At 46.7% G+C, this 26,068-nt stretch overlaps 1 protein-coding gene across 3 annotated transcripts in view; it reads right to left on the reverse strand.

The window, feature by feature from the left end:
- The window catches only part of TMEFF2 (transmembrane protein with EGF like and two follistatin like domains 2), a 206,508-nt gene that overhangs the window by 112,180 nt on the left and 68,260 nt on the right, over positions 1-26,068 (reverse strand). For 2 of the 3 annotated variants that reach the window (XR_012650417.1, XM_075028022.1), the window contains exons 1-4: positions 20,138-20,522; positions 18,558-18,667; positions 12,329-12,458; positions 9,565-9,591 (exon numbers count right to left, since the gene is read on the reverse strand). Coding sequence is in view for 2 of the 3 variants with exons in the window: in XM_075028022.1 (XP_074884123.1) it covers positions 9,565-9,591; positions 12,329-12,458; positions 18,558-18,667; positions 20,138-20,321 (451 nt within the window). In the remaining variant the exon portion in view is untranslated. Of the gene's footprint in view, positions 1-9,564; positions 9,592-12,328; positions 12,459-18,557; positions 18,668-20,137; positions 20,523-26,068 lie in introns of those variants that run through there. The other variant, XM_075028023.1, reaches the window with a different exon arrangement.

Here is a 26,068-nt window from a genome sequence, read left to right on the forward strand (position 1 = left end):
TTTAAATACAGAGCAATTAGCAGAGCATTACGCACGAGGTTTTCCACTTGCTACTAAAGCCCACATCTCTTCCGTTACCTGCATATGTAAATGTACATAATGAGACGGGATAGAGCAGAGAAAAAAACACTTGTGTGGATTTTGAAATGAACAAACATATCCACATAATCAATCCCTTTCCGTATTGCTTAACACAGAAATCTTGCTGAACAAAATAGGCTAAACTCAGCCTATTTCATGTGTAAACTCATTTATGGTGCCTAGAATTAAGGACTCACTGAGCATCTCTTGTGACCTCCCATGCGACAGAGGCCCTGGACTTTCAAATTCATCCTTGGATGTCTAGATTGCTCTGCTCAAACAAGTGTCAAAACCTCAAGTGACACAGAATCCTACCTACCTTCTTAATCACTTCTATATGCTATTGCCTTTATTTACAAACATGCATCTAAACTTTACTCTGAGTTTGTCTAGCTTTAATTGCCAGCGTGGCATCTCATTAGACCTTTGTCTGTCAGCATAAAGAGCCCTGCTGCTCAGTTGTGTTCCCCACACCAGTACTTACTGATCGTGACCTACGCATCTCTTTCCTTGCCCTTGACAAAGCTAAGGGCATCAAATCTTTCACGGCAAAGCTTGCTTGCCAGCCACCGCCCTTGGCTGTGCACAGTCTTCTCCCCTGCTTCTCATTACCTTTGCAGCTGCAGGCACCACCTCTGGTAAAGGTGGAGGTAATTTGACATCCTTACCCCTGCTCAAGAGTCTGCTTCTTAAATATACTGCGATAACAGCAGCCCTTGGGCCCGTTGTGTTCGCAGAGGACTCTCACAATGAGCCCACTAACTACCAAGGCTCCAGCTTTCTTTGTAGCATCACCATTTCCAGGAGCATTTCCCCACCTCACTCCTCTGGTTTCCTGTCTTTGTTTTATGATTGTGGCTTTATGTTTGGCTACATCAGAAGGCCTGCTCTTGCACCAGTATACCCAGTAAATCAGACTGGGTTGCGTCAGTGAACTGTTCATTTCTTACTTCCCCAGTTATATCTGCTGAGAACTTGATCAACGAGGAAAGTATGTGCCCACCTAGGTCACTGGTAAAACAAACAAATAAATAAATAGAATGAGGCTGATCCCTGTGCTGCCCATCTAATAATGATGAATCCACTTATAATTACATTGTGAAAGGCATTTTTTTACTCCACTAATTGAGTGCCATGCTAATTTTGCATGATTCTTGTTCCTTAATCACAGCGTCATGTAGTGGCATGCCAAATATTTCACTGACATCCACGTACACTAAATCAATATTGTTGTCTTTATCAAGCAAACTTGTAACTTCATAAATAACATTTCAATTAGTTGACAAAATCTATTACATCAGCCCATATTGCTCAGCATTAGTTCTCATCTATTTCTTTATTAAGCAGGTCTGGGTCTTCACGTCCTGCTTTACCTCAATCAATGTCAGATTGACAAGCCTATAAATATCTGAATTTCCCCCCCTACCATTTTTAATACCCACAACCTACATTCTCTCAGACCTTTAGCACCTTCCCATGTTCTCAGACTTATCGAAAACTAACATTAAAGTCCCTTAACTAGCTCTCTTTAAATTCCTGCCTGCAAGATACTTGGGACTACTAAAGTAAAAAGGGTGCTGCTTCAGTAGCTGCTTTTTTAATGGATTTAAATAGGCACCATCATTATCTAACTCCCATGCAGCTAGAACAAATGAGATCAAGAAGTCCAAGGCATTAAAAAAACCCATGTGAAATATCATGGAAGAGTTTTGACCTCTTCTTCCCTGAATCATGATATTTTCAAAATGCAATTTGGAGTTCTCCCTATTGTTGAGAATCTGGGGCTTCTATTAAAGTATTCTTCTCAGCAATGAGGATTAAAAACATTTTATGTATTTGTTTTAAATGAAAAACTAAACATCTTCTATTATACTATTCAAAAACATGGGCTGAAAGACTTGTTGCAACATCTTAAGAACTGGTAGTGCTGTACCATAAAATTTTAACTTGTCTGGATTTGATTATGAATTGTTCCGGATTCTTGGGCTTGCACCACACTCTTTAAACTTGTCCTGTATGTGCAGTTACATAAAGTAGGTGACACTCTCCAGTTTGCTAAGTGTCAGGGAATCAGTCAAGCCCTTCCTGAAGATAAACTCCCACTGACTTCAAAGACAGCAAGCAAAATTTCTGGTTTTATTTCCCAATCTCTGACAGGAAAGAAAGCCTCTTAAACAAAAGGGAATTTAAACATCCAATGCAGAATATATTAATTTGGCAAATGCAGCTGAGGTCTGAAATGTAAGAGTTAAAGAAAAGTGAGTACATGAACCTTGAGAGAGACTTGGCAGTTTTCATCCCATTTGTTCTTTTTAAGATCTCATAAGAGCATCTAAGAAAATCCTATGTCAGGCCAAAGCCAGTTTGAAGCAAGCTCATAGTAAACCAGCTTCTTCAATCACTAAACCACAGAATATATAACCAAGAGATGCACAAGGATCTGAAGAAGTTCTGGTCACTCAAGGCTGCCTCAGGCCCCACTTGTGCAAGACATCCACATTCAGAAGAAAACTTTAAAGTCAATGGAACTTAAGCATATGATAAAAATTAAGCATGTGCTCGAACACATGCCCTTATCCCATGAAGTAAGGTGTTGGTAGTAAGCATGATAGAGCTATTTGAAAGCTTGAGAAGCATTTTTCTTCCCTGTGGAAGAACTCCCTGCATAGGAAAGCAAAATGGTGGGCTAGATTCGCCTCTCACTGTCATCACAGCTAATCTCCAGTGACTCCACAGTTGTCACAGGGAAAATTAATCCAGGTTTACAGAGATGTAGCAGACAAATCTAGTCCACTACATCTCTCTCTTGCTATGTTTACAATAACAGACCAATAAATGAATATTTGTGATTGGATGCCTCCTTTTTAATCTGTTTGCTGGAGTATCATAGGATTTGTTTGCTGGTTTGATGACTTAGTTATTTGTGGATTTACAGATGGCACATGATTAGACAGCATATTTTGGATTTTTTTTTGCTCTGTTTCGATGTGGACAGGCAATTTTGACTTTTAAAGCAAAACCAGAGCATCCTCAGTATTTTTTGATGTAGGTGAGCATCTTCCATTCACTGTCTACTTGTGTAGCTCTGAACTACTTAAAAGAAGTGCTAAAAACCATACAGGACTGCATAACTTGGGAAAGAAGCTATGAATGGATGACATTCCTACTTCTTGCCTACAAAAGTCTGTGGATCTTTATGGCATCTTCTATTCATTTTCTTTGGTTTTGCATGAAAGGCTGAAAACGGGTCACAAATCATTCACTATGGGTCAAGTCTTTCCCATCGTATTTCTCAGCGTTGATGGTCTTCTTGGTGGGACCTGTGCATTCACATCAAGGACACAGCAGGGACTTTGGCCCATTAATAACAAAGCAAGCACAGGGATAAAACGCATTGCTTTTCATTAGATTTTTGCATTCTAACTTCAGAAGCAGCAAGCGAAATATAGGCAGAACCCAGGCAACTAAATCCAAAACCATCATCTCCCAGACTGGTACTTTATATATAACCCTGGAGAGCTTCAAGTTCACAGGAGCTGTGGGGATTTGCTGGAATACCTCAGTCAGGCAGTGTCAATTAGCTCAGTCCTTAGCTCAAATGAGAGCCTGAGAGGAACCCAAAAGCTGGTATTCCCGTCATTTCCATAACTTCCTAGGATTTCCAAAACCTCTAACGCATCCTACCCAGCACAAAATGCCCGCTGCAGAGTCCTAAAAGTTCAGCACTTGCAAATGCCCAAGTGCTTCTCATGTAGACAACAAAAACATAGAAACTTCATCCTTTCCTAATTTTTAAAGGCCATGAAGAGACATTAACTGCCTTTTCCTGACCTAACTCTTGTACAGGTCAGAAGTGCACCAGCCCTGAACTAGAAGTCATGTAATCATGTTAGGACAGTGAAGAGCCTGAGCTAATAAACCAAGCCTTTCAAAGAGCTTATTGGTTTGGGCTCAGTGCCATGCTGAGGTTAACAAGGTAAAAACCTGTTTAACAAAGGAGACGTATATTTGACCATCCACAGTCAGGTCAATCATTTAAGATTTAAACATTCCCTCCAGAGGTATTTACCCAGTCAGTGCACGTTGCTTATAGTTGATTCTGTACCTTCTGATGCCACTTTAAATTATACCTCCCAAATTAAATTAGAGTAGAAGAAGCTTTCCTATTGCCTTATTGCAGTTGATGATAGCACGCAGGGTCAGCAGATATTCTAAATTCACATGAGAGAAGCCTTTATCACTTGTTACACACAGGCAAAGGACAGTCAGGTTCTGTAGTTCAAAATATGAATTTCCTTTCTTTCAGAGGTTAAACTAGAACACTCCCAGTATTTTCCCATATATTGAGAACATGCATGTATGTGTGTGTTTATCAGCATTGAATTTTATATACTGCTTCATTCAAACCAGTATACACTCCAGGTTTTACGGTGTATTTTGGTTTAAGTGTTATTGCTAGGACAGTGTTTTCAGCAATATTCATTGTGTTCTGCATAGTCCTGCCCATCAATCAACCTTGTAATAAAGCAGAAAGGGAAATAGGTAGAAAAGCAGCAGAGCTGCTGAATGCAAGTTAGTCATACAAAACCAGCATGGAGACAAGTATAAATGCAACTGGGTCAAAGTAGCCATTTGTCTTTGATTAAAGAAAAAAAGATACACGTGCTGCATTACAGTTTGCCTTAAAAAATAATTTAGGTTTCCAAGCTTTAATTTTTTCTTTCCTATTTTCTCTGCGTTAGTGTTTCAAGATGACTGCTGCTCCATACAGATTTATAATATGTATGTGTTTACTCACACATCCCTAAGCCAACAGGAAAGGCAGACCAGAATTCCAAATCTATCATTAAATCTACATGTTGGCACCTACAAAGAGCTGCAGGACTTCAATTTTTCTGGATAAGACTAAAGGGATAAATCGAAAGAATGAACAAACAAACAAAAATACCACTCTCATCCTTACAACACACACACAAAGTGAGAGAGACAGAGGGGGGGAAAGAAGATGGCTTGTAAGGTTGTTGATTTCCAGGTTTGTCTAAAAAATTAGGAATAACTTCAAGAAAAAACCTCCAGTTCTTTCTGGATTACATATGGGTCTGCGACAAACAGCATGGTTCAAAAGTCACAGCACTGGTTTGGCTCTGAAGTGGCATATGTTATTCCCAATTCAGCCACTGAAGCATGATGCGACTTCCAACCTTTGTCCAACTTGGATATCCAGACTCTGCTTCACAGATTTTATTCTCTCCCTCACTGTGAAGAAGTGCCTCACAGTGTGGTACACCCTAATACTGGAGTCCTAATCTTACAATTAGCACCTCTAGATGCTACTGTAAAATAAATGGTGACGATGATATTGTTGAATTATGACTTGTTTTTTTTCATTCTGCTTTAATCTAGATCATAAAGCATTAACATAAAAATCAAACTAGGATAAGATCTGTGTACCCGGGGGCCTCATACAATTCCCACTGAAGCCACTAGGACTTGAATGGAAATTGAATGAGGCTCTGAAACTAATTCAACATAGGTGCTTATGCACTGCCATGCTGGGGATCACAGAAACACCTAGTGCAATAGTCACTCATAGTAAATCCATCGGACTATGAATGCAAGCCAATCAACAGAGCTAAGAATACAGATAATGCAGGGAGGGAAAAGAAGTGTTCAATGACAAAAAAGAAACCAAGGAGAGATGTTCTTATCACATTAAGAGCTATAATGAAATACTGCATCTTGAGTTTGTCGCTGTTTGAAGGAAGCTAGGAAACGAGCAAGAATTCATTATAAAGCTGCTCAAGACCAAAACATGAATCATCGGGTTCTAAAAAAACCCAGTTGTCTAGAGAACGGCATAGATGAAAATGAATGGAATCTCTTTAAATTACTCTCTGTATAAACTCTTTCACATTCATTCTTTCTGCCATTGATTAGCATCTTTCCGTGATACGGGTTTTTAAATAATTCCACACCATACTCCCAGCTTCTGCAATCAAAACACAGAAACTGCTCTTGATTCTGCATTTTTAGTCTTCATTTACAGGGAAAAAATGTCTTCTGCTGTAAGAAACTTGAACACCTACTGTTCTTACCCATTTACTGGATATCCCCAAAAGTGCATGCTGAAGGTTCAGTAATCAAATGAGATTAAGATTCCCCCATCACTTTACAAATAAGGGGACTTTGGTAGCCTATTGCTGCATGAAGAAGGATTAAATCATCTCTGGAAAGCCCTCAAGATCATTAATGTGCTAAGAAGCTGGGACCTCTCTGATCCCAGCATCTCTGACAGGAAAGCAGAAAACCCCAATTCCTAAATAATGAAGTGAGAAGACCTCTCTGCAAACCCAGGTAGGAATGCACGGAAGGGAAACGTGGCAGACAAAACACGGCCTCTGGTTATATTGTTCCTTGTTCCTGCTCTGTCCAGTTTCCTGAGAAAATGAAGCTCGTGTGACCACACGGTGTGTTTGTGTATGTCTGTCCATTGCACCAACCCCTTCCCAGCAATTTCTGAACCCTTTAACCAATTATAATTTCATGTGACAAGAGCTCCATTGAGGGAGAAGCAGTACTGAGAGCTGAACTGGTGTTGGTCTTGGGGAAACCACCTCAAAGGAAGAAACTTGCCACGTTCCAAGAACTGGAAAAACACGGTGTCCTCTAGTAGTTCACAATTTGAGTTAATTTCCTAGTCGATGTGTACCTTATCAGATCAAAGAAATCCAACCACAAGATACAACTCTGTTGAAAAGCTGGTTCCCTTGTCTCAGAGCTCGCGGAGTGATATATACAGAAACACTAAGGGAACCCATGAGAGTAATATGGAGGGGCTGCGGTAAGAAGCAACAGCCTTTTCGACCTATAAGTGCTGAGAGGCGGAGATTCCTACTGCTATGGACGGTCCTCAGCAATTCAGACTGAAGGATCAGCCCTTACAGGTACCTTCAAGTCAAAGTCCATCCACTCTTTGTCTTTTTAACCGGAGACTCCTAATCTGTGCCCTGGAGGCATTGCTCAACCTGCCCATGCCCACAGCAATCCCCCAGGGCTCCCAGCCTCAGCCTGCCTGGCTGCAAGGAACCTCCCAAAGACAGACCACAACAGTCACACAAACCTGAACCTTGCCAGAAAGTCTGCCAGCTCTGAAAAACACAACAAATATAGATGCAACATAGAGCAAACAGCAATACCGAAGTGTTGTGCTAGGCCGTGTCCTGCCGGCGCTCTGACAGCAGCAAGACACTGGGCAAATCAGCAAGAGAATGGCTGTTCCTAAGGGCTCCCAGCATCTGAGATATCTCAGGTACCTCACTGCGGATGTACCCAGCACCTCTGACACCTGCAGCATCCAGCACAGGGCCATTCTGCTGATTTAGGCAGAGGTATGGCCAGCTGCGAGGCTCCCTATGGCTGTAGCTTTGCAAAAAATGATGCTCCATTGGTTAGCAGTTTGTTAACCAAGAATTCCTGAAGAAGCGCAAGAAGGGAAAACTTTCATAAAAACAGAAAACGCACAAGATTGCCTAAGACCTCAGGCTTCTCATATGAAAACATCCCACTCATGACTGTTGGAGTGGATTTTACAAGACTTACTGTGATGACATCCAAAATTTATTACAGCTTTTACAACAAGACCGTGTCTAGTAAAGAGTGATGTAGTGACAACATTTACTTGGCTGGATTTAGCTTCTTAGGGCACATAAATATACTTTTTTACTTTAAGAACAGCCATAGCTGCCTACTAAATCTTGGATAATACAAGGCAGTTTTGTAGACCTTTAAACACATGCACCAGCTTGGTTCTGTCTCCTTCACAAATCTGCTTCCTTTCTATCTGACCAGTCAGTCCCCAAGGTCCTGTTCTGCTTGTGTTTTCTCAACCTTAGCTTTTAAAATGAAACTGTTTAGAAATCATGCTTTTAAATTCCTATGCTTTTTGAGTATTCATTACTTTTAGAAAGCAGCCAAGTTTTTTTCCCCACCTCCCCAGTTATAAAACAAACTGGAAATTTTATCTGTTTTCCTTGGTACATAAATGATGAATTTTGTGCAACTTCACCTGAAAACCGATTTATTGACCATATGCATGAAAACCTTATCATAAATATAAATTAAATTGTAGATTTCTGTTAAGCACTGAATTAGGAATTTCTTTCGTGTAACAGTTTAAAAAGACAATTTAAAAGAACACTAGAGTAAAATAGGAATATCTGGACAAAACTTTTGAAAATTAATAGCAATATTTTAGGTTGCGGTTTCTGGGGAGCCAGATTTGAAGCGTGTCAAAGTGTCCTGATTTCCAGAAAGCAGCCTGAGTCCTATACTGGAAAATTAGGTTCCTTGCAAGTGCTTCATGCTCATGTTGTTGACCACTTCACAGGTAAAATTAATACTTTTACTACACATTGTGCTCTCTAATATACTAGTTACCAAAACCACACAAGGACTAGGTAACATCTTGCCAAATGACGGGACTGTATTTGAAAAACCTGAATCCAGCCAGGACCAGCCATCAAACTGGGTAAGGCCCCAGACCTGCTGTCTGCATCTTATGCAGAAAGCTGGCTCAGCTCCTGGTGGCTGTCCCAGCTGGGGGACCTCAGCAGCATCCCAGCCTGATGCCGACCTTGCCCTTCCCCTGCCACAGGGGTCCTAGAGCTTACTCAGGGGGCTTGGGCAGAAATGAGGGTAACTCTTAAGGACAACCTTGCACAGCCATCCAAACTAGCCCTGGCCCTCCCAGCCCCCAGAGAAGCCTGACCCTCCAGCCCCACCATGCAAGTAACTCCCAAAAGTCATGTTCCCTGCCCCGAGGCAGGGCACTACCCAGACCCAACACTTCTACTACCCAGAAGGATTGGTCACAAACCCTATGACCAGTGTTAAAACAAGCAACTCCATAAATGACTACACCTAAGAAATAAAAAAACAACGTCCAACTTAAATGGAAGTTTGCCTACATTTTACAGTATCCCCTGTATGCAGCAAAGGGTTTGGACTATTTCCACGTTCATTTTTGCTGCTGCTGTTCTTAAAAAACCCAAATTGTTCCTTCCCTGTGACATTTCTTCGTATCTTTGAAAGAATGATCTCTGTAACCACAAAATATTTGGCTTGAATCCTCCAGTGAGGAGGAGCCAAGGGTTTGGCTCATGTTTTAAAAACAGAAGAAATATTACTCTAAACATAAAACAAATGAGTGCAACTGTAACAGTAGATGGAGATAGAGCTCCTAGCACAACCTATGAATAATTCCAAGTCCTATTAGAAGTTACACAGCTTTCTGAATTTCCCTAGAAAACAGCATGTCATTATTAGGTTCCAGCTTGACTAAAATGCAAAATGTCACTCTTTCCAGAGAAAAAGACAATATGTAGTGTAACAACTAAACTGCAAAGCATATCTACTTACAATCTGAAATTGTGAAAGACAGTGTGTGTACACATAAGCACAGAGATACTAAAAGATGGCTCTTACCTCCATCCCCAGATCCTGAGCCAGCATCTGAGAAAAGAATAGAAAGAAATTTGTATTCATATGCTACAGTATGTCCTGTAAACATGCAAAGCAAGACTGTTAAGTGTATTAGTGTACTTTACATTTGATGTCATGCCTGTGTAAATTATAGAGATCTAATCTGAACATAGTTCACTCGAGCCATCTTTCTCATGTCTCAACTCTTTTTCTTTAAAGTCTCTATATCAGACTAAAATAACATAAGCCTCTGCCTCGTTTTGTTGTACTGAGACTGATAAACCTTTGTTCCCGACAGTTGTGCAAAGTTACTTCATTTGCCCACTACTAAACCCTCACCATCAAAGAGCATTTTTTAAACCGATTTGTTTGAGGCCTGACCAATTAGAAAGTCACATCATTATCTTTACAAAACAGTGATGTCTCATCAGATCATAACTAGTTGGAATAAACCATTGAAATTATTATTATTCCAAGTCTTTAGATAAATGATTAAAATGCCATTTTTCTCAAGGTTGTTGCTGAGTTTCAAAATTGAGTGTTTTATCTTTATTTCTCCTCTGCTTGATGTTTTGTTGGCTGGAATGACAAGAGTCACAAATTTAGAAAGTGCAACATCACAAAATTGCCAAGCCAGGAGCTTCATTTCAAAACTTTCTAAGCAAGGCAAAGCACAGAAATGCACACATGTGTAGGGTTACCAAAAATAACCCACAAGAGGAGTTTCTTTTGCAGGGAAGGGAGGAAAGTTGTCATCCCATCCTCCCCCTTAGTGGAGGGGTTATCCATTTACCAGCATCAAGATTAATAGAAAAAGTTCGGAAAGGCTCCTTTGGGATCCAATTACCCTGTGAACTGTTAGATCTAAATTACTGACAGCAAGGTCTGGTGGATTTGAACTCGCTTGTACATGCCATCATTGCTCAAAGTTAAAAAAAGGAAAATCTTTATTTAAATAAACCTGTCACAAGAATGGCTTAGAAAGGTAGATTTACACAGCAAGAATGCATAGGACAGATGCAAAAGGGGGCTGGAAAAGAGAACAGGAAATGATGGTGTTTTCCCAGTGAACATGTCCTGCATTTTCCTGATCTGACCTTCTGTCCTGATGCTTTCCCAAATGAGCTTCTGAAGAAAGCGGAAAGAATGGTGTCCTCATTACAGTGCCCTCATGGCTCTGGGAAGCACTGCTTTTCCAGGTGTGCCAGGTCTCCCCAGGTGTCCCTCCTCTTGCCCCTACCCTTTAATGCCCAGACCCCTACCAGTCATGGCCAAGAGGGCTGCTCGCTGCCAGACATCTCAACAGCCCCGGTCTCTCCTGGGGGTCCTGCGCACCCTCTCTCTGCTCCACCCCATGGGGAAAACCTGAGGTACATGGCTGCTACCTTCTCCACTGAGCCTCCTCCCTGGGGGGAGGAAAAAGAGCCCAAACGATCAAGACTTCAGGAAGGCACTTTTTTTTTTTTCCCCTTCTCTCTTTCTGAAATCCACAATGTGCTTCAGAGAAAATGTTTCCAACACAGCCATTGCCAGTAGGCAAGCAAGTTTAAGAAAAGATGTAGCGATGCACTAAAATTATCCCTTTAATCAAAAAGTTTGAACCAAAAAAGACCAGTTGCTGTGCTGAGAGAATTTACTAAGTTGAACAAATCCTACGCCACAATAAGCTTTGTCAGCCTGAGCTCCGTTTAATACCAATTTATAGACAAAAAAATTGCAGCATATGTTTTTTTCCTCTTGAAAATTGTCAGGTAACAGCTTCAGAGAAGAACAACATTTCCAGGGAAAGAAGTTTATTTTCTCTCAGGTGTACAAAACACAAAATTACAGCACTGCAAAAAGTTTGTCTAATGCACTTTTTATTGACTTCTCCATCCTCAGCCAAGAAGAAAATTCTGCTTTAAGTTTAAAGAACTCTCTCAAGAACAAAGACTTACTCCTCCTGCTCTTTTCAAGTTAACTTCACTGCCCACCTCTAACAGATACTGAGCACAAAAGAAAAACATCAAGAACTCCTGCACATAAGCAACTCAGTTTTCCTGACTGATTTCACTCATACACCTTTCTAGCTGTTTCATAAAAGCAGAGATACAAATAGCTCACGATGCTCAGAGTTAAGTAAAGATGTCTCAATGCCAGTCAGTTTTCACATATGCTCTTTAATGAATTCTTCCAAGAAGTCCAGAAAAAAACCCTGTTGCACAGACTTGTTCATTGAGTGTGTTTTGGGCCAAATCTTCAGCTGGTATAAACTGGCAGGGCTCATTACAACCAGTGGTCTGTTGAATCATACCAGCTGGAAATCTGGCCCTACATGCATAAGGAAAAATCTAAGAAACTGGATTGCAGGCAATAATGCTCCAGTTCTATCTCTCCAGATTATGGAGAGGTTTGTGGTAATCCAGATGCCCATTTATCAGACATCTGCTAGTTTAATCTGCTTCCAGTTACTTGTCGTAACAGCTCAGAAGCGTATGCGGCACACAGGATGATGAGGAGCACAAGATACGCATTAAAAAAAGAAATCAACTTCTGTGCTGCACTGTTCAAAACAGCGTCAAGGGCATACTGTATCATAGACTGTGAGCCTATACTAAGTTAGTTCCTTAAAAGGGAAGGATGGCAGCAATTTCTCATGCCTAAGATTGCAAAGAATTATCCCATAATGACTTCAAAGCAGGGATTCAAATGGCTTTTGCCATCCACGGGTTATTTTATTCAGGGGCATGGCAAGTTCCGCAGGCAGCCTGGAGTGCGTTATACGTACCAGTCGCACACGATCCTTCGGACACCAGGAGTATTTCACTCTGCTGCTTGCAGGCAGCCTGTTTCAAGTAGCATTCGTTCTGGTAGGTGTCGCCGTTGGAGCCGCACACGGGCACGTAGTCATTGTTACACTGATGGGAACGGACAGAGAGGAGCAGTGTTAGTCACACAAGCAGGGTGGCACGGCATCCATTTGGGTACCCCCTGACCCCTTCCAGTATTAAAACCCTGGGGAAACAACAGAGAGGGAGGCACCGACCCTCTTCTTCACCTTTACAGCTACCAGGGGAGAGGGAGGGTGGATTTTAAAAAAGACAAAAGGCAGAGGAGCATAAACCAGACTTGAACTGGTGAGGGAAAAGGTAATCTGAATGGGCAAAGTGTACAATAAGTGCCCCCAGAGAGGCCTCCCCCTGCAAGAACAAGGTGGGGGCATTCCCAGGGAAGGAATACGGACAAGGCAAACGGCTCCTCGCATCTGCAATAGCAGCTCATGCATTTCCATTGGATGGCTACAGACAAATTGTAACGAACAGGCTCGCTTTTCCCCTCCTCCTGCACATACACACCCTGGCTGCTACAGAGACAGTTGTTTGCATACACAGAAGTGTCCGCCTGCGTGCGTATAACTCTCTATTTAAGTACTTAGCTATAATTAGAACTGATTGGACAGAGGGAAATTATTTCTGAGACCTATGATCAACCCCCCCTCCTTCTGCAGAGACATGTCTGTTCCCGGCGAGCTGCGGTTGGGATGCTCCACAAAGGTCCAAGCTCTCCCCGCGGCGGCCAGCGTGCGGGAGCAGCAGCACCGCAGCGAGCTCAGCCAGCGTGCCAAAGAGTGCAGAAGTTACTCACGCCATGCACCCCTCCTTCGGCTCAAACTCCTGCTCAGCTCTGCAAACTACCTGCTTTGTTCCCTCTACCCCTGAAATACAGCTTTGCCCTCTCTTGCTCACTTTAATAAAAATAATTCCATTTTATATTGAAAATTGGGCAACCTACCGGGTGCAGTTATTATAAGATAATCACACTCTGAGGCTTAGAGATACTTGGATGTACCCTGTACATGGTAATTATAAGAGGGATATGATTATCTCATGATTACCGTACTCCTGGTATGCCTCATTGTTTAATTATAACAAATGGAATGATCACAATTATTATTTACAAATGCTCACCTCTGCTTAAATCCAAGTAAAAATTAAAAAGAAATCATGCTCCTTATTTAGCTGTATTATGCCACAAAGTGTCTGAGGTGTGTTCACCAGGCACAATGTAAAATGCAGACCTGAAATTCCAGGCATAGAAACATCAAATGTGCTTCAAAGTGAATGACTACAGAAGTGATTAACACAAACAATTGCATAGATTGCATTAATTGCAGGCCTCCACACAGAGCAGCTGCCAAGAAATTATTCATAGTTGGTCAGAGTGACATTTTGATTGGGCCAAATCAAATGACATTTTCCTTATGCATTGTATTTTCTTCAAGCTTCCCAAGCTGCTACCCACCCCCAGCGCTCTCTTCCTTTGGAACAAGAAAACCAGCAGCCACAACAGTAGAAATCCTCTCCTTCCGCCCCTAACGAAGGGCTCCTCCATGCCGAGATTTTAAACAGTTGATGGAAAAGTGTTTGTATGCTATTTTCACCGCTATGTTCCAAATCTGAGCCATGTTTCAAGCAGAAAATGCCAACTTCATCCAGAAGTTCAACAGCAATTGCTGGAGGCTGATCTGGAATACTTAACCAGGACAATTAACACAATCATGCAAATTTTTTAAAGCATGAAGGATCAAATCATGCTTGTTTTAGACATACTATCTGCTTGTCATCCATGGGACTTTTTGCCAGAGCAATCTGTGTGGAATTTGGCCCCAAGTATCTCAACAGGCTCTGTTACATGTAGAAACAATGTCGGATCCTGTTCCCAAGAAACACAGTGGCAAACTCTCTGCTGGTTTTGCCCGGAGCGAGAGATGATCTTTTACACTGACTCAGCTGCTAATCTGAAAGGCCAGACGGCCCTACATTAACAGCACACAGCATCAAGAGTGAAATCCTGATCCACAGAAACGAGTGACAGAGCTGCTATGAGCTAGGCTGGAACTTCTTCCAAAGCTTGGCAATTTTAAAATGCATTTGAGAGACACCAGGGCTCCAGGAAGCATTAACTCTCCTGACAGAATTTTCCCGTATCTCCTGTGGCTCCTGTCACACTCAAGCTTGGCTTTGGCCAGAGGAGGTAGAGGGTACTCCATGATGAGCACAGGTGATGCAACCTTTTCTTTCTCAAACTGTGCTGGACAAAGGTGTATTTCTTCATCTGCTGCCCACTCTTCCCACCACTGCCATTGGACAATGAGTATTTGGATGGAAAAGGCAGGATCCACAAGAAACAAAAGAATTGAGATCTTCCAGATGGATCCTGCCTTGGCTTTGAGCTGGGATGGCTTTGAAAGCCACCAGCAAACCATAGTGGAAGTTACCCAGGAAAGAAAACAAGACCACTGATGAGAAGGTTGTGATGTTAGTCACCAGGTTACTCCTAACCCACTAGAGCTAGACTCTTGTACTTGACCACGCTGAATCCAATACTCGCAGCTCTTCACCATCATAGAATACTTCTTGCTAGTACTGGAGAATAGACATCGACTGTCAGTTTCCTCAGCCTAGGGACACATTTTTGGCATTGGTTTAGGGCTCAACAGACCAAGCCATAGATGCAGGAGTGATTCTCCATCCCTCAAGTAAGGGCTGATTCAGCACTCGGGGAAATCCGTGTCAAAACTGTTATTAAACCCAGCAGCATGGTGCCATGTCCACTGTCCACTTCTCTTATACATACACGTTTTTAAAATATAGCTGTAGAGCAGGGAAACGGACATATCCAATTCAGCCAAGCATCAGTCGAACTCAGCCTTCGTCGGTACTAGCAGCCTCAAGTGCTCACAGCCAGGGACAAATGAGCTTTGCAAGCGTTGGGATCAGTGCTGGGCACCCAAAGAGTAAGGTTTGTTTTCTAAAGAAAATGGTAACTTGCGTAACTCCTCCTCCTGGTAACACTGTTAAAAGTTTGACCTCCTCCTACTCTCATGGGTTAACTACTCCCAAAATGCCACCCGTGTCTTGAACCAAGTAGCACGAAAATATATTCTGGAAATATAATATAAAGCTGCAGCGTGGCCAGGTGATGTTCCAGCTCCACAAACACTGAAGTGTGTGAGGGATTCAACACGCATGAAAACAGGACTCCTTCCTCACATAAAAAACAGTGAATGTCCACAGTCTTGACGACTAAAGAGAAAAGAGGTGCAACATTGATGGAAATAACCAGGTATAATTTTAGATGTGTTCATGAAACCTAAGAGGGAAGAGAACCCAGGCTGCCAGACCTATGGCTTTGGGCAGACTGGGGTACAGACCCCAGCCAGCCGTGCCTCCAACCCCATGCCCGCTGGCACAGCTCTGCACCTTCTGGTGGACCGCTGAGTTTGCTCTACGCAGGGAGGGAAGGGGTGGTGGTTCCCCCCTGCTCAGCCCCACTGCCAGAGCCAGCACTGGCCCGGTGCCTTCCCTTCCTGCCCACATCCAGGTCTGGGCTTGCCCTGAGCAGGGGATGGGTCTACATTACTGATCAGAACAGGACACGGTGCTTTCCAATGCAATACAGGTCTCATTGTGAGGAGTCAGTGAATGACCCATCATTTTGCAGTAGACTACGACAAGAGAGCCAACTGATATGAATCCCTTTCTTAGCATGTGCCTGCTGGCTCTCAGGGATGGAAGCCTAACTCAGGCGTTCCAGAGCAGTCTGATCATATTCACCTTTTCCAATAAAAATAAATTAATTTTAACTCCGCTTGGACAGACATGATGCATCTGTGATTCTGGTTTGAAAAAACCCAAACCAAGATTGCAGCAGCCCTGGTCCCCACTTCTGCCTCTCCCAGCCCCTCAAGACACAGGCTGGCCAGCCCAGGACTTTTCAACAGTACGGAGGCAAAATTAGCTTTCCGTCCTTGTCTATTCTCTCAAGCTGCAGTTAAAGCCCCTGGCAAATTCTGGAGAAAACATAAAAAGTAATTACAGTGATGAGGAGTCTGCTATTGATTTGCTCACTATCACCCCAGAGAGCTGTCACCTAAATGGGGGACCTGAATTCTGATGGAGGACCCCCTTACTCGTGACATAAATTACCTGGCCAGCTCTGCCTTAGTCGGCCAGTCTCAGACACCGTACTAGAAATTAATTTTCTACTCTGGTGGCATATCTTTTTGGCTTGTCACATTGTCCACTGATGTTACAAGAGAAGGTAACATCCCCCCAAGCTCTGCCTGTATCAAAGCGGACGCATTTGACTACAGAAGCCCCCGGCACCGTACCGCCCTTTGCAGCGCTGGCACAGGCTCAGCCACAGGTAATTTGCCCTCCAAGGTCACAGTTAGCCCTGCGGCTCCACGGAGGGCTCGAATCAAGACAAAGAGCTCTAAGTGTTTACAGGGCCTGATCCAAAGGCCACTGAAACCAAAGACTACTGCTAATTTCAACCCATTTACTAGCAATCAGGCCTACCATTGCCCAACTCATTCTTTTGATCTCATTTACATATTCATATACCAATTATCTGATTTCCTTAAATCTGTTTCAATCACCCCTACAAAACTGCTCAACTCAGCATATATAGAGCGTTCACCTCTCAAAGAGGAGGCAACACAGCCCAGAGAGGTTTACTTAGCTTCGTGTACTCTGAATCACCAGGGACCAGCGTTCTGCCTTGGGAAAACAGCACTCCCAATGCCTTCTTCCCTGCCGACAGTAACATCTGAGTTTGCTCCTTCTAGGCTACGAGTCCACTGCTCTGTGACAAATGGCAACACTGAACTGGGACCAAAGACAAGACCCAGGTGCTCTCTGTGGCTGCTCTAAGTTCCCCATGCTCATGGGGCAACATCTGCCCCAGCTTACCACCAGGCAATGCGACGAGTCACAGACATTTCACTGCATTACAGATTTGCCTTAGAAAGAGAAAACAGACCAACCCTTAAATCACTGCACGTGCTGAGCCAAGGCAAATGCTTAGAACAGCATTCTCACATTGAATTTTTGATTGCATGCAAACTACAAGTGGAACAAAAAAACCCACCCATGGTCAATATGAATTCTCTCCCAACACGGGAAACACAAGCACTTCTGCAAACAACTGTCTTGTTCTTATTACAGAAAATTCCTTCTTTGTTTTAAAAGAAGGAATTTATCACTTGGGTTTTTTCTCTGAAGACACATTTGGCTCTAGAAATATAAACGATACTTGTCATGGTTCAAAGAGAATAGTCTATCAAAGCTCAATAATAACTTAATCATCACAGATGTGCACGATCTTGAACTGTGCACTACTTGGCCTGCTCTACTGTAAACACTCAAATCAGCGTTACAAGTTCCACAACTTCACAGATCTGCATTAAAATGCAAGAAACCACAGGGACATAAACGTACATGCAACACGTGCTGGTACATGCTTAAAACTCCTTTAATTTGTTCAGTTTTTATTCAGGTCATTATGTAAAGCACAGCTGTTTTGCGAGTTGACTAAAACATATTAAATGGAATCCTTCATAATGAAATCGTCTGACTTTAAGAATGCCTGAGGTTTAGATGTAGCTGCAAGAGGAAGAGAGAAGAAAGAGAAGGAAAAACCCTAGTACTCAGTAATAGCCCCCCCCCCCCCAAGTATATAAAACCTAAAGGAAGTTCATGATTTTGGAACAGAGGGATTGCTCCTTAATCTGATCAGCTGGGCAGATAAACAGGCAGAAGCATTGTCACTATGTAGCCCTTCCTGAAAATATTGCATAAGCATATTACAGATCCATTTCTTTAACTAGATCAGAACTCCGAATACAATAAGCCATGATCTGTATCAGAAATGAATTTAGAAAGGACTCTAAATCCTCGTTAAAAGGGCAGAGATGAAAAATCAGAAATGCACAACCTGAAGCTGCAGACCAGAAGGGACATTTAAAGCCACAGCATCTGCATTTTCCCAGAGAAACTTATGTCTTCTTGACACCAGTTGGTTCTCCTGCCAGCTTTTATACATGCTGCCAGGTTTTCCCTCTAACTTCTCTGCACGTAGAGAAATAAATTGCCAAGCGATAGGTTATAAAGGGAGATCCTTGATTTGTATTCTCATTAGTAAATTAGAGAATGAAATATCAATCTTCTTACCTTGAACTGACAGACACAAGTCACACTGTCTCCAATCCTTAAACACTCCCCATCAAATTTACAGGTATTGGTGTCGCAGAGAAAGAGATCATTTTCTCTGTCATCGTAACCTCAAATGTAAAGAGGGAAAAAAAGAAAAAAAGATGTCAGCTTTGGTCTAGCAAGAGGAACAATACGGGATGATTGCATCTTAATGCACGCAGCACAATAACCTTGCTGATGAAACGATAGAGTCCAGATTTTCTTTTGTCCTTCCCTGTCCTCAGTTTTCCACTTTTTCTCTTGTTTCTCCCTCGGTCTTTCTCTTAGTCCTTCTTCCCCACTACCTCACACACTTTTTTCTATTATTTCACAGACTCTGTGTCCTCAAAAGTCACCCAGTAATTATGCTATTTCTTGGCTCTGGGTTGGAAATGTCATCAACTTATCCCCATCCGATCGCAAATCTGTTGGACAAAAGTCCAAATTGGAATTTCTCCAGCCCATGATGCAACAAAGCCCCCAGTAATAAAGACAAACAGGCTGTGTGTTTTCCGTGATGGTCTGCCTGATCCCAATGAAGATTGATCACCTCTAAGTTAACAGGAGAAGTGCCAGGTTCCCCACAAACCGCTGAGCGAACCTAGCTCTTTGCCTTCATTTTCTCCAGGAAAAACCAACAGATCTGACTGAAGATTCAGTTCACGAATACAAGCATGAATTTCAGATTTCGCTAGCTGACTTCCCACTCTAACAGCATGCAGCAAGGTATTAAACAAAACAGCTATACCGGACTCTGAACCCATTAAGAGCCAAATCCATCATTTTTTTAAAAACCACCCGAGCGCTCTTAACCGTATCGCTACATGTTTAAGGCGGAGGGCTTACAGTGGAAATTCCCCACCAGCCTAACATATTATGTGCGATGCCCGCGTGACCCCAAATAACGCTCTTTCCCTCGGAAGGCTATCACGGTCCAGCTGCAGAATTACTTCACGTGTGGGAGAAGGGCCGGCTGCTGACCTCCATAGGAAACTCATTATAAAGGTCAGCCCGACTTTAAGGAACAGGCACCGGGTTCCCGGTGGCGCGGCGTCCCCTCTACCGGATTTGCTCTCAGTTCGGAGCCGCCCGCAGGATGCGCACCCACGGCCCGTCTGCCCGCTGCCCCTTCTCCCGCAGCCACACGCCGAGTCGCCCCGTTTAAGCGGGGAACTGCGCTCCGGCGGGGCCGGGGGAGCCGTGCCGCGGGGAACTGCGCTCCGGCGGGGCCGGGGGAGCCGTGCCGCGGGGAGCCCTGCCGCGGGGAGCCGCCCGCAGCCGCGGCGCTGCGCACCGGCGGAGGGCGCGGCCGCCGCGCCCGGCCCCGCGGCGCGGGGGGCAGCGGGGCGCCCGGGGGCTGCGGCCGCGCCGGGAACGGCGGCGAGCCCCGGCGCCCGGGACTTGTCGCCTTCTCTCTTCCCGCGTATTCTGCGGGACGCGGCATCACCCTCCGAAGTTGCCTCCCCCGGCTCGCCCGCGCAACTTCGAGCGCCCGGCGGGGCACGGCGGGGCTGCCGGGGCGCTCGGCGGCGGCGGGCGCGGGGCGCTCCCGTGCTTACCGGAGCAGTTCCAGCCGGTGGGCGTCTGGCAGTCGCTTAAGGAGGTAGGGAAGGCCGCCAGCTTGTCGGGGCGGGCGAGGACGAGCAGCACGGCGGGCAGCAGCAGCCAGCAGCAGCAGTCGCAGAGCGTCCAGCCGCCGCCACCGCCGCACTGCCGGGGCGGGGAGGGCTCCCAGGGCACCATGACTTCCTAACTCAACTCTCCGGCAGCGGCGGCGGCGGCGGCGGCGTGCCCCCCGGGCGGCGCGGCGGGCGGCAGGGACGGGCGGCGGGGCCGCTGGGCATCCCGGGGCCCCGGCCGGCGGCGGCGGCGGGTCAGCGAGCGGCGGCCGAGCGCGGGCGCGACGCTGGGGCGAGCGGCGGAGCCCGGCGGGGCGGCGCGGGGGTGCGGGCGGCGGCGGGGCGGGGAGCGGCTGCCATAGGGGCCGGGCGGCGGGGAGCAGGGGGAGGGCGCGGAGGGGCCGCCGCCGCGGAGGGGCCGCCGCCGCGCAGCCGCCGCCGCCGCCGCCTGCCCCGCTCTGCCGCCCGCATCCCTCTGCGCGGGGGAAGCAGCAGGTCCCGGCCCGCCGCGTCACGTGCCGCCGCCGCGCCGCCCCCATTGGCCGAGCGGGATGCGGGGCCCGGCGGGCGGGGCCGGCGGTGCTGCTGCGCCCCGCGGCAGCGCCCGGGGCCGGGCCGGGCCGGGCCGGGCGGTGGGTGGCGGCGAGAGGGGGGGCCGGGGGGGCCCGCGCCCGCGCTCGGCACCCCCCCCCCGGGCCCCGGGGCGACCCCCGCGCCGCGCCCCGCCGCTGAGCTGCGGGCACCCCCGACGGGGCGGGGGCCGGGCAGCGCCGCTCCCCGCCGCTCCCCTCCCTGCGCGCCCATACATGTGGGCGCATCGCCCCCCCCGGCCGGCGCAGAGCCGCGGGTGGCCGGCTCACCTGGGTGCGCAGGCATGCACATACGTGACGCCCCCACCAGCACTACCACGCACGGGCACACGCCCGGGCGCTGCTGAAGTTGCTGGCCGCGCACCCGGGTGCCGGTATCTCATCACGCGCGGATGCGGCGTTAGGAACATAAAACACCGTCGCGGGTGTCGGGTCTGGAGCGGGCACACGGCCGCCGAGGTGACGAGGGGGAGAAACGAGCACAGCGGGGAAAGCAGGGAGAAGTGAGAGAGAGAGAGAGGGAAATCTTGCCCGGCCTCGGCAGGCAGCGGCCAAGGGCTTGTCGTGCTGCAGCACCATCCCCGCCACGGAGCCGGAGGAAAAATGCACCATCACGGCCGCACGGAGGGCTGCTCTGCCCCCCAACGCCTAACGCAGGCTCGGAGAGCGCGGAGCGGGCCCCCCCGGCTGCAGCCGCCCTCCGCCTCCGGCCGGCGCTTTGCCGCGGGGCTGCGGGAGCCGCCTCTCCCCGCTGCCCCCTTCGCCGCGGGTCCTCCTCCTCTCCGGGGCTTCAGTTTTGGGAGGCGGTGGCCAGGACGGGCGGCGGGAGCGCAGCAGCAGTGCACACACACCCCCCCACCCCCAGGTCGGCGCTTTCCGCTTTGCCGCCGGTGCTGGGAGCCGCTCGCCCCGGGCCCTGCCCCAGTCCCAGTCCCGCCGCAGGGGTGGGGGCGGCTCAGCTTCGCCCCCTCCTCCGCGAGTCTCCCGGCCCCCGGCCTCTCGCCGCCGGCTCCCGGGCGTGGCGAAGCCGAGAGACACCTGTCAGGTAAACGGGACCTCCTCGCCCCCCCGCCCGGCACTTAACGTGCGGCCGTGCCGGCGGCGGGATGGGCCGGCCGGCGGCTGTCGCAGAAAGGACGCGTTAGACCGGAGGAAAAAAAAAAAAAAATTAGATCAATTTGTCCAGCCGGCAGCCGGGAAGCGCTTTCTAGACACGGGCGCTCAATCCCTGCGGCCGCGGGCTGCCCACCCCCTCGGGCCGGTGAGCGGGGAGGCGGGAGCCGCGGCCGGAGCAGCCGGCCCCGTCCGTCCCGTCCCGTCCCGTCCGTCCCGTCCCGTCCCGTCCCGTCCGTCCCGTCCCGTCCCGCCGGGCTGGAGGCCGGGACTCGGGGCGGGCGCCCAGCGGCCGAGCAGCCAGGCTGGCCCTGCCGCTCCTCTGCCCCCTCCTCTCGTTGCGGGGCGCAGCTCGGGACCCCTGAGGGCTCCGGCGGGGCAGCAGCGGCCCCCGGGCGGGCAGGGGCGAGCCTCGAGGGCGGCTGCCGCGGGCGGGAATAGGCAGGGTTTCCCAGCGGTCCCGAATGAGTGTGCGGAGGCCCTGCTGGAAGTTTGCTTTTCCCGAAAGCGTGACCTTCCTTTCGACCCCTAAGTTAAAGATTTAGGACTCACTCTTTAAAAGTACTGGCTGACGTATTTGATGGAACCACGCTTTGAGGGGTCTACACAAATCCATACCGCATATTACTGCTTAGCATCCCTTCACATGGGGGCCCGGTATACGGGAGCCAAGGAATATTTTATGCTCGTGTAATTCCTATCTAGCTTCCCCATAAGCTATAAGACAGGTTTTCTTCTGCCTCCTTTCTGCCCCATACATCTACATCTGCTCCCTGCTCTGCCTGCCTGCCGCTCTCTGTGTTGACCTCATCTACCCACCTGTAGTCCAGAAGCCTTTGCTGCAATTAAAAGGGTATCAAATCGCACATTCCAATATGTGCTAAGGCTCTGATGAAGATCCACACAAATCCCTATGCCTACTGTTTTCTATTGACTAATCAAGCCCTAAGCAGCGCCTAGCAGAAAGGAAATACTAATTTTTACTGCCTGCTAGTGGTTGCACTGAATGTTATCCTTCACCTTCCGTGGGCTTACAGAGCATCTGCCAGCTGAGTACCCGGTGCCAGATCAATTTTTTTCTTTCCCTTTAGCTCTTTATTTCACTTTTTCATGCCATTCTGTTATTCCATTTACCATCATATTCTTTCCATTTCCCCTCTCGTCTCTTCCTTTTTGTTTCTATCTTGCTGCTTCTTTCTCATATTCATTATTTGTTGCTTGCTGAAACTCAGCTCTCTGCTTGGCTGATCACTGAGGTGCTTAAAAATAAAAAAAATGTCCTGGCTGCCCAGGTACCACAGTCACACGGTCTCACCAGGGGAATGTCCTGCTCTCTCTTCCTTTCTTCTTGCTCGTCCCCTGCTGCTTCTTCCCACTTCCCTGGTTTTTCTATGTGGTCTCACTGCTCTATTTTCCCCTGGTTGCAATTACCATGGCCCACAGTTTCTATTCTTACTCTTTTTTTCTTCTTTTCCTCCACCTTGTCCCTTCTTCCACCCCAAACCCCCTTCATTTCCACATAGCTACAGATCACCACTGGTCTCCTTATTTAGAGACCAGTTTAACCAGACCATACAGGGAATGAAACTGTTAGGCCAGTCTTTCCCAGTCTTGCAGCCAGGCTCTCTCTGATCTGTCTCTCCTGTCACTGTAACTCATGCCCGAGATGATACTGCAAGTGTATCCGGCATTCACAGAGTATCATTAAATACAGCAGCAGAAGCCTGGCTACGGCCCGTGTTCTCCCCAGAGTGCCATATAACACCGCAGCGACCGAGTCTCAGGCACGTGGTTCTGACTTACATTTACCCTGCTTTATTGTCAGCCACTCAGACAACAGGCACTGCCTGGGGAGACAAAGGAGCCCCTCTATTTTTATACTTGTTTTCTGACTTTGGAATATGGAAGCTCCACCAGAGGTCCTGTAATTGTCACAACATGATGCTTGAACTATGAACATGAAACTGTCTGAAGGGCAATCTGCTTAAGGCACAGTACTACGTGTTTTTTGCTGTGACTAGCACTGGTATTTTCTTGAAAAAGATTTTCCTTGTTGATATGAAAACTTTACTTATGAAAACATTTTTATGATAAAAATACATTGTCAGTGTTCCAAAAGGGACAGCTAGACCCACGAGCCCCATTTGTCCAGTACTCTCTCTAGCAATTTCTTTTGAATTACAGAGACTGAGATACAATCATTTTTTCATGTAGTTCCTAGCTCCAAAGCATACATTCTTCTGCCCTATTAATGTGACACTGCACGCACAATCTCTTGGTAACACGTTATTCCCAGCTATACTTCAACACTTTGGCGAGTTGACACCTGCATTCTTGTACTCCCTGATGTTCCCATCCCATCTCACAGCTACACAAAAACTACTACTTGTAAACCATGCGACGGGTTCACTACCACGCAGGCAGCATTATGCTAGCGTGATGTACAAATTGCGACAAGCGTCTTCTCAGTGAGATGTTGAGGTCATGACACGTGTGCCCTGGCTCCCCATTCTCCATGTCCAAACCAAGAACCAAAGACCAAGAGCCATCGGTATGAGCTCTTTGTGGTTACGTGTTTGGCTCCAGTGCCAGATAAGCAGCAAGAGGGATCCAAATGCTTCCTGGAAGGGCCCTTCTAGTACATGATGAGGGGAGACTACATTTTGAATATTAAACCCGTTACTTGTGGAGTTTTTCTGAGGTCTGTGCAGTTTTGAGATGCTTATACAACATGAAACAGGCAGATGAAAGGCCTCTGGGGCAGCTGACACTGATACAGTTTTATCCAACACACATGGTCATGCTGCATGTACCAGTGCTGGGAGGAGATCAGCTCCCAGATGAAAAGCAGCTGGTTGTGATGTTTCAGAAGAGCTGAATGCGAGGGCAGGGTCTGCCCTGGCTGTGCGCTGCACTCCTTTAGCTAGGACTGGGCAGCAGTAGCCTGCAGCTGAGGCCCTGGGGCCAGACTGCACCTGATCCCAGTCCCACGTAGCCACGTCTGTGAGTAATGCCTTCTGTTGCTGTGCTTGGCTGGGAGATGGTGTACTAGCGATGAATTATGCAACCTCAGTTATTCACACTTGTATTATATCTTGGCTGTGCTGCTCTTGGAAGCCTGCAGTTTCCAGAAAGTTTCCCAGAACTTGGGAGGAGCCAACTGGTACAGACGGGTGTAGCAAAATCTCCTCAGCAATACAAGCTGCGGGTACACAACACCCGTTCTCTTTCTGCTCAGTCTACCCAAAGACTATAAAGCTGAGTTCGTGGATCCTTATCTTTAAAACACTTTATGGCCTGTGTCTGATGTCTCTAAAGGCCTAGGAAGGTGACCTTGGTCAAGAACACCAATGAAAAAAGGCTTCTTACAGTCCAGCTAATATTTATCAACTACATTTTCCCCAAGTCAGCACTGGAAGTACGGGATAAGGTTCCACAGCTGCTAAGAAGAAATCCCACCAAATGTACAAGGGACATTTGAGTCAGCCTCTTCACTGCTGACACCATGTTGCAACGTGTTTATGAAACACGTATGTACAGTATTAAAAAAAAATAATTCACTCTGCACAATTCTTGAGAGAACAAGAGCCACACCACGTGCTTGAGCTACTGCAAGATACCACCAGCAGTGTTAGTTCCTAGAAAAAAAACAAAGTGGAAAAAAATCTATTCAATCTACAAGAGACTTGACCAAATGAGGTCCTAGCCAGTACTAAAAAGAATGGAGCGTAAGGGCCACCTATTTTCAATGGCAATTCCTTTTGACAGAAGAGCGGGTCTGATTCCAAAGACCCCACCAGAAAAGGCTTGGGAGCCCAGCTGCCAGTTAGAAGACCCAGCCTAGAAGGAAAGGATGTTGCCTGTTCCAGCAGAAGACCAGCAAAGGACACACAACCTGTATGGATTTGCTGTGTATAAAGCTGGAGTGTCTCCCCACCATGGAAGAACAATGCTTATTTCAGGTCTGTGTATTTTCTTTCAGGCCTGGTTTGACCAAAAGTTGGCAGACTTAGCCTACACACATGTTACTGTCAGAAGTTTGTGAATCTCAAGCAGATTTTATGATCATCTATTTTCTATGTGTGCAGGAAAAGTACACATGGCTTCACTCAAACGCACAGGCAGTACGGTACTCGTTGCCTGCGTGCAATTTTACAGATTTTATACA

This window comes from Buteo buteo, chromosome 5 (assembly GCF_964188355.1).
Source record: "Buteo buteo chromosome 5, bButBut1.hap1.1, whole genome shotgun sequence".
Taxonomy (NCBI): Eukaryota; Metazoa; Chordata; class Aves; order Accipitriformes; family Accipitridae; genus Buteo; species Buteo buteo.